Below are 13,135 nucleotides of genomic sequence, written 5' to 3' on the forward strand. Positions count from 1 at the left end.
TTCTTTACAAAGGTTCCCTGTCACCACTTTCTGCCCCTCCTCCCCATGTTACCTGACTCGTCTGTGTGCTGGTGGGCTGCAGATGTCGATAGAAGACCTTCTTCACCACATCAGGAAAGAGGCAAGTTATGATGATGATGATGATTGCAAACCAGGCTGAACCGCTGGACAGCAGCTGTACGAATACAAAGTACATGTCCTGGGTGTGGAGGAATGGCCTGGAGGGAGTGGAAGGGACACAATGGTTACATACTGCAGGAGAAAGCAGAGACATTTCTTTTATTATGCTTCTCTTTAGTAGTGGTAAGCATCAATAAACCAGCAGCCTGGCTCCCCTAACTTTCACCTGTTCTCTTTATATTCAGGTTTTACTGGCAGTTGGAGTCTTGCTCTCAGTTTCGTCATTATATCCTTGGATATAAACAAATATTTGTGTATTGTCTTTTAATCAGTCAGAGCATTTGAAGTCATGTGGAACCCCATGCAGACAAAGTATGAGCTCAGAGGTACTTAGAGGGTAGATTTATGTCCCATTAGGTACTCTTCTATCCACTTACTTTCATTTTCCATCATTAACCATCGGTAGTAGTCATTTATTACTAACGGGAAAGAAAATGGAACAATGTAGATGCATTGATTTAACATTGATTTAACTTGTGTTTCTTTAGCGAAACAGCAATCGCTTTTAGCCACAGCAATTTATTCTGCATATGTATTCTCCCAATGTACTGAAGGGGTTAACTAGGAGGTGTTACGATAGGCCTACGTGGTAGATTGAGCAGCGAGACCATGTTACGTCAGTGTAGAAAATAAAACACATGATCTTCTTGTAAGAACCTCTTCTTACCAGATGATGCCTCCATAGAAGAGCGAGAAGATGAAGTAGAAAGCGATCGAACCCCACGTCACAAAATGGTTCATCCACGTCCAGAAATGAGTCTCTAAAGCGAGCTGTAATTACATACAAACACAGGCATGAGAGGGAGAGGAAAAAGAAAGCTCGGTGTAAAACACTGAGACGGGGACAGTAAAGGCATCAATAAACCACAGCGATCTGCCTCCGTGCTGTGAAAAAGACCCCGGCCTGTGACAAATAATGTTCAGTTAATGGCCACTGACATCATAGATGTACTTGACAATATGCACTATTTCATATTTGGGACAATTCAAGTGTGTCCCTGTGGAACCACACATGCTATAAAGCTCCCAGCTGACACAAATATATCGCTGACATCATTTATATGGAAAATAGAAAAACTGGTTTGCAAACAACAGTTTTAAGCGTATTATTCAATTGCCTTTTATGCTTAATATGGTTGACTGTCTCTAGCGTGCTGAACATGCTTGACTTTGTATTTAACCAGCCATTCACTTTTCTTTGGCTGACTTGGATTTTTGCTGTTTTGTCCTAAGCAGATAGCGTACATTCAGTTTTCTGAAATGGTTTGAACCAAACACTGCCTACACTAATATTATTACCCGGTCACCATATAAGAAAAACAACACATTTACAGCTGAATATACCAGGAAGTATGTTACTGTAGCAACGCTATGTTTTGAAAGAAATTAAGCGAGAGTCTAAAAGTCATGAGAAATAGTCAAAAATGTAATTTTTGTCTTTAACTGCTAGCTAATACCATTCATAAAAATGTTGTGAGAGCAAAAGTTTGTGTGTGATTTACCTTTAATGTGACTGTGATGACCATGACAGTAAAGACCAGCGTTCCAAATGTCCAGTTCCCAAACATCTATAAAACATACATAAATCTATTAATAAAACAGTCAACAGTATTAAACTATGACAATCAACCTAATAGTGGCTATATGTACATGCATGGACCCAGTTAACAGCGACATAACAATATGCTTAAGATCATTGGTCCTCCTGTTTATATGCAACTTTGATACCTCGCATATCTTCTTCCAGTTGTCAAGAATGAACTAATACACCTAATTACACATCACTTACTCCTCTTTAAACACAGCACTATTAGGTTAGCACTAGGTTGCAAATATAAATCTATGACTTTTTGTTGGCTCTTCACTGCAATGAACAGTTGCTGTACACATTATTTACTGATCATGTTGCTGGGATATTATAAATTGTTCCAAGTCAAACTATAAATCTGGATAAAAGTTGGGAGTCAGGACTGGTGGGACTCCCAACTTTGTTGTGCTTCAGTTGTGGAATTGAGAGAAAATACCTACAAGGCTTTGGCCTCAGTTAACAAGTTGAGGAGTATTTGGATGCGTACAACGAGGCCTTGGCCTCCGACTGTGAGAATCATGAGAACTGTGGGGGGCTTTGCTTTCTTGCCAGCAAATTCAGGACCCTGCTGGAAATTAAACACTCAAAAACTAATTGGACTCTCCACTGCAAGAACTCCATCAGATGCACGACTCACTGGGCCTGTGTCGATTGGTACATTTGAAATAGAAGCATTTTTCTTCCGTGGGTAATGCGAATGAACGCCGTCAAAAACACTTCAAAAAACACATTCAGGGACGAAGATGTATCCACGTAACCACTCAGTGGTTGCGTGGATAACTGAACTGAAAAACCACAACAAAAAAAGTTTTATACCGAAAATCTTGACAAAATCTGCACTTATAACACTTTTGTTAATCCTTGCACATTGTTCAGATTTGTCATAATCAGTGTACAAACTGACCCTTGTTATTCTTACAACTGTTCAAAAACATGCCTCTTTCTCCTTTCTCGAGAACCGCTGCTTCAAACAGCTTCACACTCGACACTGTGCTTTCTTGGGTCCTGAGCAATACACCTGCCATGACATAGTTGCAGCTCACACCCAAGTTGCGGCTACTGGCGGTCAGAAACACCAGTGAAATACACTCACATGTTCACAGCAAAACTCACCAGGGCGGCAGACTTTACCATTCAAGCTAGTTGACCTGGGGGCCCCGACTAAAAAGGCCCCAAACGGCTATAGATGTTTGGATATGAAAATAGGGAATCATATTACTATTAACCGGCGAAAGGAAATAACTTACGAAATAACTAACAAAAGGCTCCAAGGGCACGATAAAGTCTACTATTTACTGTGTTACTTCAGGGAAGAAAAAGGAGGAATCAAAACTGATTGCAATTTACAAGAACCTTCAAGGTTCAATGAGCCGCTGCATGTTTTATAAATGTCGTCATATGTTCAAAATCAAATTTGTCACCATGTAATAATAGTGTAGAGCTTAGGTATGAATAATCATAATCTGCATGCCCAAAATATGTTTAGCAATCATCCTGATAGTCCTCTTATTAACCCCCCAAGGAGACATACATTAAACGGTAGAGCAGACTCTTACCAGCTGCCTGTTAGCTCGCAAGATCTGAAGACATGCACAGCGTGAAGGCAGAAGGAAAAAAGAGAAATCAACAAAAGATAGAAGAAAAAAGACAAGCAAGAGAGAGCAAAAGGAGTGAGTGCTTTCTGAAATATTAAACTTCAAACAGAGAGACAGGCGGCAAAGATATGCAGCAGAAAAGAAAACAGAAGGAAACAGATTTGGTGAAAAACCAGAGAGAGAAACAGAGGATATGATAAGATTACTAGAACTTACTCATCAACAAGTGGATGACACAGTAATAGAGACAAACAGACCGTACACAAGGCTGTTAAAAAAACAAAAGAATGAGGAAGACACACATGAGAAAAGGACAATATTAAATGAAGGAGTGAGTGAAGAACGTCCAGCAGGTAACCAGCCCCATTAGTAACAATAACTCATAACACACACACACACACACACACACACGTCTTTCGAACCTAGCATTCATTTTCTGAAGCAACATTTTCCTAATATGTTTTGGATAATCCTCTAAGTAGAACATTTTCTTTTCTCAAGATCCTACTATAAACACACAGAACAAATACACACACACACCTGTCCATTGCCCATAAGCGTGGTGTCCTCTCCCATCAGTATGTAGGATCCAAAGAAGAAGATGAAGGCGTGACAGAAGCCCAACAAAGTCCAGTACAGGAACGTCCGGAAAGACAGCAGAGAATTCTTGCTGATGTCCCTGTAGGGTTTTTGTGTTTCTTAGTGTATATAATGTATCAAAGTGCGATGCCATGCTTCACTTTGATGGATTAAGTTCATCATGGTAATTTACAGAGGGATTCAAGAACATTTTTTATTTGATTATAGACAAAGTCGTATGCAGATGGGAACAACCTCAAACTATTTTTTGCTTGATCTCACTTCAAATGTTACATAAACATCTTAGGTAAACCGCAGCAAATGAATGCGGCGTATAAAGCACAAAAAGAGTAACTGCATTTTGTCTATGAATTTGTGGCAGACATGGAGATTTTTTTCAATATAACAAAGCTTCCCACAAGCAGTTAATGCTCTAAATCTAAAGTGTGCACCCAGAGATTACATGTAAACTCACCTGTACAGGCCAGGTTTATTCTGCAGTACGTGCGGATGGACCAGCTGTTCAAACAGACTGTACACCAGGATGGGCAGCGAGGTGAAGCAGATGTTGTACAGTGTCAGATAAACACTGTCATACAGAGTCTGGGATGGACAGATAAGGCATTTAACTTAACACCAAACTATTAGCAGAAATCGATGTGTGCAAATCATCGACTCTAACTCAAACAAAACAGGCCGCGAGCTTAACCACTGCCAGACACACAAGTAGAAAAAAGAATGGCAGTAATGTCTTAGGGTCGATATCATTTTTGTCTTGGCCCAAAGTACTAAACTTAACAGACTAAAGATTTAGCAACAGACGTAATGTCAATAATAGTTTGATAAACCATTAAACCTTAACTTGTAATGGCTCAAAGCAGCAAGTAAAAGATTAATCTCAATGAAGTTCTGGCCTGTTTTTAACACTCATAAATGATATCAAATCCAAAGAAGAGTTTTGAAAAGAAACCTTTGATATAGTTAAGAATACATCCTATGTAGTTAATAGTAGATTGTGCAACATTAAAACCACAAACAACTCAACAATGACAAATGAAAGAGAGGAGAGATGGAGAGATAAGACACTTACTTGTTGTGAAAACAGACAGAAGAACTGGTATAAAAACTGTGGCGTGATAAAACACACATTCTAGAAAAGACAGAGTGGAGGACACATTAAAAACATTGCAGTTAAAAGGAGACTTGGCCTTTAACAGTCTTGTTGAGCTTGTATTCCGCCAGCATTGCTCAAAACAATGGATTATCATATATTTTCATAAAAGCACGTGCAGATAAAGTTAAGTTACTCACCTTGTAGAAAAAGTACTGTACAAGCGTAGCTATTCGAATGTAGTAGAAGTGACCGTGGACCAGCAAGAGTTTCGCCAGGAACTTAAACCTGGCAATTGCATAGTCACTGTTTCTCACGGCCTGACGACCCTCCTTTCCCATGATACCTGAAGACGCATGGACACACACATATATATATTGGAGGAAACGCTGCAGAATTTAAGACTGACGAGATCATATCGTGTGTGTGAGTGTGTGTACTTACCTATGCCCACATGAGCTTCTTGTATCATGCTGACATCATTTGCGCCATCCCCAATAGCTAGAGTGATGGGTTTCTCTGGGGAGGTTTTAAAAAGACGCACCACCTGGACAGAACAAAGTAACAATGACTTCTGGACAGTATGAGGGTAATGTACTTTGGTGTGTGTGTGTGTGTGTGTGTGTGTGTGTGTGTGTGTGTGTGTGTGGCAGAGGACTGGTACCTTAGCTTTCTGCAGCGGGGCCATGCGGCAGCACAGCACAGCTGAACAGTTTTTACACACTTCCATAAAGAGCTTCTCGTGTTCCCTCAAGGCTAAAGACAGACTGGCCCCATCCACGACTAACCCGTGCTGTATGACATGGTCCTCCTTTATCCTGGAGAAAAAGTACAGAATATGAGAGGTGGTGTATAGGGACAGGAACAAGAAGAACCACTAGCAACTGCTACAATCTAATGCTGCATTACATTTTACTGTTAGTCAATTCAAAGCAAATTATCTTGTTACAAAGACGTTTTGTTTAATATGTAACTGGCCTCTAAATAACTGGACAGGGTTCTAAAGTTTTTGTAAATCATAAAAACAAGTTAAGGTCCAGACCGTAACGTCAATCAAATCAATGGTATCCAATTAAAACTAAACTCTTAATCCAATAGTTAAAGAGCTCCATTGTTAACAGAAAACAAAGATTCAAGATGGAGTTTAAGATGCTCTGTGTATATTCAATGGTCAAAAGGGGAATCAGTAAACACTCACCTCCTGGCCAGTACGCGGAGCTGCTCAGCACACTCGTTATCAGACTGTTGCTGCAGAAGCTCCAGGATGTTCATGGTTCGGTGAAAGTGGCCACAGGACAGGCTGACGCTGACCGCCGTCTCATGTTTGTCCCCCGTCAGCACCCATACTTTGATGCCTGCCAGCCGCAGAGCCTCAATGGTCTCCTGGACTTTGTCTTGGAGTCTGACAGAGACAAAATATAATCCATGTACTCATGTTACATGTACTGCATATGCAAAGCTCTCAGTGATCCCCATGTGTAATTAGATTAGATCATTCCCCAGGTAACGAAGAACATTTTGTATTACACTTGTTGTGGGTGAGGTGATTTAAACCTGGTGTTTTATTGCGGTGAATGTAATGTGGTGAACTACAGTGTCCATAATTCAATACGTCTATTTGAGAATTGGCAAGAAGACTACATTTCTTAAAGCTTAAAGATTTTGTATCCTATTTCTAACCAAAGTTAATATTCCTAAAAGGTTAAAAGACAAAGAATATAATATTACGATGCATGTCAGAATTACACTATGCTTATTAGACTCAGAGGGGACATTTTAGTCCCGTCTTCCATGATACAGGAAATCTTTTGATTGTGTCCATGTGTGCTGGAGGAGGAATTCATTCCAGATACAGAAACAGAGCAGCAGGAAGAGGAAGAAGAGGGAGGCTTACAGATGGTGAGCTGATGCAAATGCATATCAACATTCATTAGGGGGGGTGACGTCTTTCTCCCCGCTGATTCTACATTGTTTGTTTGTTTGTTTTAAGATTCCCACGTCCACTGTGTTTATCTTTCTGTTTCCTTATTGTTGCTTTTTTAATGCCACTGTTTTTCTCTGTCAAACTATTTTATTATTAACGTAGCTTTAACGGTTATTTCCTGTAACATAATAATCTTTAGTTTGGTTATCTAATCTTTACTTCTGTAGCTCGGAGCCACTTCCATCTTTATTGAGAACATGTTATGTTGCTATTTACATAACAACATGCTGATGTTTAACAGGTATGTTTCCCATGTTCCCCAATCTTAGTTTAGCATGTTAGCATGCTAACGTTTTCTAATTGCCACTAAACACAAAGTGCAACTGAGAATGTAATTTGGCAGGTTTGGTCATAAATTAAAGTATTAGACAAATTACATTTTTGACCTGAAAATGGCACCGAAGTTATTAAGATTTACCTTCTGGGGATCTTGACAAGTCATTTCACAAATAAACAAAAACAAAGGAAAAGCCAGGAGACCATCAGAGTCAGAAGGATAGTCCTCTGTGGACCATGAACGTTTACCAAAATCATGCCTTATCTATCCAACAGCTGTTGAGATATTTCAGTCTGGACCAAAGAAGAGAACGGACCAACCTACATTGCCATCCATACAGCCAACATGGCTTTAAATGCACAGGAGGCACTAAAACGTCAATTTGGAGCCACATCACATGAATGATTAACAAATAAAACACTAACTATATGTTATTTACTCACTGCCAGCGGCAACGCGTGATTAAAAAAATAAAACAAAGCGTTACAGAAGTTTACACACTGTATGTTGAATATCATAACTGGGCCGCTGAAGGAGACGTTCAGATGATATAATCACCTGTACTATTCAGTGGCTTTAATTTAATACAAATAGCCATACTGCAGTCAAAAGTCAGCAACTGCTGATTTAAAATCAACTTCTTCCTACTGTATGCATCAGCTAATATACTCAACTATATCATGGGCGAGCAAAGAGGGTAAGCTAAACACATCCAACACAACACTGTGTATATACTGGAAATGTAAAGATTTCTACTTGACGTAAAAGATGTCACATGCATAAGGGGATGAGAACTAGTTTTTAGGAGGGACAATACGAAAACATTCAAATGCATTTGTTAGTCTCCATACTTGTCCTCAACCCCGGTTGCTCCCAGCAGCTCCAGGTCTCTCTCAATGTAGTTGAAGGCCTCTTGCAGTTTCTCCTCCCTCTGCTGCAGCGCGGTGCGGGCAGCGTTCAGATGCTTGTCCACATCGATGTATTCCTCTGGGCTGAAGTGGCGACACGCCACAACCAAGGTCCGCAGACCTTTCTACAGTGGGAGGCGGAGGGTGGATGACGGGTAGAAGAAAACAACAGGAGACACGAGTCAGAACATAAGAAAACGGAACAGAGAGAAAGGAAGAAAGAGATGTTATGGTGTGAAATGATAAATGTAAAATTTAAAGAACAAGCTTATTTAGAGAGGAGGGGTAAACGTTAAGTCAAGAGGATGAGGAGAAGAGACGGAAAGCGAGACGAACGGAAGCAGAGAGAGAAAGCTGATTTTTTTTTTTTTTGTCAAAGCTTGGCTTTAAATCACAGAACCAGCCTGAGGGGTAGACGACCACAAATCAACCCAGTATAGAGCACCCACTCCTGGGTACTGACGTCCGATGATATGATCTGGGGCTCTGTGTGTGTGTGTGTGTGTGTGTGTGTGTGTGTGTGTGTGTGTGGTGAAGAATTTACAGTCTAATGGGAACACGGAGCTAAAGAGCCAAAAGTAATTACTTCAACGCGGGGAAATGACAGGCCTACGCACACAGAGACGCCATTCTGAACATGTGGATCAAGACGCATTTCAGAGTGAGATATTTAAAAGGTTTCATCAGGAGATTGAGGAGGAGGATTTTCTGTGAATACATTTTTTGAAGAGTCGAGTATTAAATGTATTCAATGAGTCTCAAATGTCTTGCTTGTCCACCCATCCTCGGATGGGGAAAAATAAATATTGAAATTAAAATAAAAACTACATTCATCTAAAGGATTTAAATATGCATATTGTATATTAAGTGTAGCAAACGTATCAACAACTCCTCTGACGCCAAGGTTTTCTGCAACAAATGCAAGTTTGCTGACCAATACCCACTGAATGGACGTGTTTTAGAGCAGGAATAGTGTAAGCTGCTGGAGAACCTTTTGAGACAACATACACATTTTAAAGTTTTGTAAAATAGAATGAGATCTCACCATAGCAAACTCGTCAACGTGCACTCTCGTCTTTTCTATCTCACCGCTGGTAGTGAAAGGCAAGATGGCCGACTCTGCGCCCTTGGTGAACAGCACTTTGCCACCTTGAAAGTCAAGACAGCACGAGAAATATAGAAAAAAAAGAACTCTTTAAAACTATTTTAATGTAATTTTTTTTATCTCCAGTCTTAAGTTTCACCATATGATCAAGTTTTCATGGTCGGTTACAGCAGGCAATTTGTTGTGAATAATGCTGAAAGCACTAGTTAAAGGTGTAGTTACCTGAGGGAGTCTGCAGAATGACGCTCATCCTCCTGCGGTCAGCATCAAACTCTAACAGATGGAGCAATTTATATCTGGGGAAGGAGAGAGAGGCACTCGTGTGAAGCTAACTTAGGACTCAGAGAACAGACGTGACCATTTATTTTTTCACAGGTAGGTTACACAACTGTTATGTCTGCAGTCTAGATGTTGTTTTTTTATTGCATGTGCATTTAAGAGATTAACACGATCATACATACTTCTCCGACTTGCCAAATGTTTTGATCTCCAGAGTATCTCCACTGCAGCGAGTGAAGGCCACTCCGATCCTGAGGAGAAAACAGACAGCAGTTAAAGCTAGAACTCTTTGGAAAATGGACATTTTTAACTTTAAATACTGGGTGCAGATCCAATTAGGAGTTTAGGATGTTTTTTGCGGGAAAACAGGCCTTTACAACTTAAAACTGTTTAGCTATAGCACTCCCCTCAGGCTAGTCAGCGCATTGTGGTAGATGTTGAGCACACACGGACTGCTTAGCCCTTTCCAAGCGCACCTGCTATTTTGGTTAATGGATGTGCAGCGGTGCAAAGTGCAAAACGTCTGTGTGAGGTGGCACAGTACACTCCACCAGTCACATCACTGGAATCATCCCCCTGAACCAGTTGAGCCAATCACAACGAAGCATGACAACAACCGCACAACAACTTGACAGACACTTCTTCAGGAAATCGTTTTGCTCTCTGGATGGTGCAAAGTAACACGACGTAAACACACAGGACCACAAATCTGCAGCCAAAGAAAGAGGGTGTGGGTTTTTATTTAATTTGTAATAGGATGATACAAATATATAATAAAAAAATAGAATACTAAAATATTTATGAAGTCATTTACATGATCGAAATTAGTCCCACACTATTTTAGCTTTAATAAATCAACTATACTGTATTTCATGTTGTGGCTACATCACACATCGTTAACTGAATTGTTCAGACATTATAAAGCAGCCGTGGACAACAGCTACTGTGAGAATTACTCATTGTATTTTACAGAAATGCAGACTGCCTTACTGGCATTTGACCACATTAAACGTTTATTTTGGTGCCGATTTAAAAGCATCTACAAATTGCTTTGCACTGCCTCACTTTTTCTGTTTGCACTCATCCTCCCGCCTGTACATGCAAAGCGATATTGAAGGGCAGGAAAGAACCAAACGGTGAGAGCACAGCTTGTGCTGCCATGAAAATAGGTCCGTCAATCGTTAATTCATCCATTTATTCATCTTCCTCAGGGTCACGGAGGTGGGACATCCTTAAGAAATGCAGGTGAACAAATAGGTGACTAAGACTCCAAACCAGTTGATCAATTCTCGGACCTTCTTGTTGTGAAGTGACTAAACACTTGAGTCACTTTATCAAACAACACAAATCGGACATTTTTTTGAACACCAGAACACAGTGCGAAGATATATAATCCCCAGTAGTGTCACATTTCAGATGAATGGTGTTGTAACATAAAGTGCTCTATTTATGAGCGACTATTAAGGATATGGTTCCAACTGCATCTCCTTTCGGTTTAAATCAACCCAGATACACTGTCTGTGGCTCAATGGAGCATGAAGGCACTGGGTCATGGGTGCAGCCCCTCGCTGTCTGACATAATTCAATTTGATGGCGTGAAAACGACATCGGCCAGGATCACTGACTCTGTGCATCATGAATCCTTAAAAGTTGTTTAAAAGAAGTCTGACCATTTAAATGGGTGCCACACAGTCATAAAATCATCGATCATACAATTCTGAATACCTTTCCACGGACATTAAATTGTTGCCTGGTCACAGACAAACTTTCTAGCGTGTGCTGTTGAGTCGGCCATGGTTCAGCAAAACTAGAGTAAACAACCAGGTAACCTTGCTCAATGCAGTTCACTCATGTGAGCAAGGCAGTAATACACAAGGAATCGCCCGTCACCCATGTGTTTTCAATTGGTCATAGAGCACAACTGCTCATAATTATGTGAGGCATGTGTGAAATGGGTTTCAGCGGTGATAGTTGGTGGAAACAGCGGGGATAAAGGCTGGAGCACCTTTTAGACGACCAGCTGGCTTCGCTGGTTCTTCAACCTCAGCAGTACCTTTCCAGAAGAGCAGTGATGGAGCTCTAATGTAAGCTTACCTCTTTGCTGCCTCTACTAAAGCCTTCTCGTCCGGGGAAGAGGCGTAGTATTCCATGTTATTGGAAGAGAAACCGTTTGCTTGGGAGAATGGGTCCCCTCCCCCGACCAGGCAGTCAGGCTGGTCGTAGCTGATCTGAACTGTGTGACACAATGACACCGCCTGGAGAAATAACAATTCATCACCAATCTGGATGGAGAGGGAGGGATGATAGAGAGAGAGAGACACCGTCATTATTTATTCTATACAGGGACAGGTTGAATTGAGTGAAGAGCTTATGATGAACATACTGTATGTTTGTACATATTATTCGCATGCTGTTGACAACCCAAAATCGTACAAATTATCTAGTGTTGATTACACGAATGGCCTAAGGGAAAAAGACATCTCCAACACTTTAGGTTTATTAAGTCAAGTAAGAACAGTGTCTATGTACAGTGTGTGCGTGTGTGTGTGTCTTCCAAAACAAAATGAGTGTAATGAGATTTACCAGGTGAGGCGTAGAACCGTCTGGTGAGTCGTCAGACATTCCCTCTGGTACCAGTTTGCCATTAACTTCCCGGTACTTGACTCCGCTAATTGAACACTCGCGGAAATGCATCTCGTTTTCCGTTAGCGTGCCCGTCTTATCTGTAAAGACGTACTCCACCTAGGAAACAGAGACACAAAGATGCACACGTGAGAGTTCGAGTTCCCTTTTATCCTATGAGGATGACATTTTAAGTGTTCATTATGTACTTAAATCCAAACAGTTGAATTACGAGTGAATTAAGGTTCATATCCAAATAGGCATATTTACTGCAAAACAATAAACATTATATTAAACATACTACATGATATCATTCAGGTAAATGTGTATGTATAGGTATATGTATCTTTGCTCCCATGCTACATGTATGTGTTCCTGCACTTGTAGTCCTTACCTGTCCCAGCTCCTCATTGAGGTCAGAGGTGTTGACCTGGGCTTTCTGGTCGCTCTCCTCGTGGTAAAGGTCTAAATCCCAGCCAATAAAAAAGGAACCCAGGAACTTCTGCATCTCCACAGTAACGTAGAGCGAGATGGGGATGATGAAGTTATAGAGGACCAGAAATGCCAAGAAGTCTGAGATGAACTTCAAGATCTAAAGAGGGATGAGAGTACATGTTATTAGAATGAGACACAAGAGGAGGGCAACAAGCAGTGAATCAGTGAATCAGTGAATCCTCGGACCGAGGACCACCTTCTCGAGTGGTCTCGGTCCGGTTGTTCGGTCCGCACCAGGGTTTGATTGCCGCTTTCAGCCCAAATGAATCGAACTAACAGTACAAACGGACCCGAGTTCATTTTAATCGAACCAAACAGGTTAGGTGTGAAAGCACCCTATGGTTGGAAAATGAAAATGCTGAATACACATCTAAGCCACACAGACTGATGGTCTGATCACTGATCCTTCTGA

At 40.8% G+C, this 13,135-nt stretch overlaps 1 protein-coding gene across 2 annotated transcripts in view; it reads right to left on the reverse strand.

Annotated features, from left to right (window-relative positions):
* Positions 1-13,135, reverse strand: part of atp11b (ATPase phospholipid transporting 11B) — a 40,674-nt gene that overhangs the window by 12,277 nt on the left and 15,262 nt on the right. The window contains exons 12-28 of one of the 2 annotated variants that reach the window (XR_013767059.1): positions 12,623-12,820; positions 12,190-12,348; positions 11,701-11,888; positions 9,789-9,857; positions 9,550-9,623; positions 9,268-9,371; positions 8,166-8,347; positions 6,252-6,455; positions 5,718-5,871; positions 5,498-5,600; positions 5,254-5,399; positions 5,033-5,092; positions 4,418-4,545; positions 3,904-4,061; positions 1,683-1,748; positions 848-951; positions 53-218 (exon numbers count right to left, since the gene is read on the reverse strand). Coding sequence is in view for 1 of the 2 variants with exons in the window: in XM_079158019.1 (XP_079014145.1) it covers positions 53-218; positions 848-951; positions 1,683-1,748; positions 3,904-4,042; positions 4,418-4,545; positions 5,033-5,092; positions 5,254-5,399; positions 5,498-5,600; positions 5,718-5,871; positions 6,252-6,455; positions 8,166-8,347; positions 9,268-9,371; positions 9,550-9,623; positions 9,789-9,857; positions 11,701-11,888; positions 12,190-12,348; positions 12,623-12,820 (2,244 nt within the window). In the remaining variant the exon portion in view is untranslated. The remainder of the gene's footprint in view (positions 1-52; positions 219-847; positions 952-1,682; positions 1,749-3,903; positions 4,062-4,417; positions 4,546-5,032; positions 5,093-5,253; positions 5,400-5,497; positions 5,601-5,717; positions 5,872-6,251; positions 6,456-8,165; positions 8,348-9,267; positions 9,372-9,549; positions 9,624-9,788; positions 9,858-11,700; positions 11,889-12,189; positions 12,349-12,622; positions 12,821-13,135) is intronic. The other variant, XM_079158019.1, reaches the window with a different exon arrangement.

This window comes from Pholis gunnellus, assembly GCF_910591455.1.
Source record: "Pholis gunnellus genome assembly, chromosome: 4".
Classification (NCBI taxonomy): Eukaryota; Metazoa; Chordata; class Actinopteri; order Perciformes; family Pholidae; genus Pholis; species Pholis gunnellus.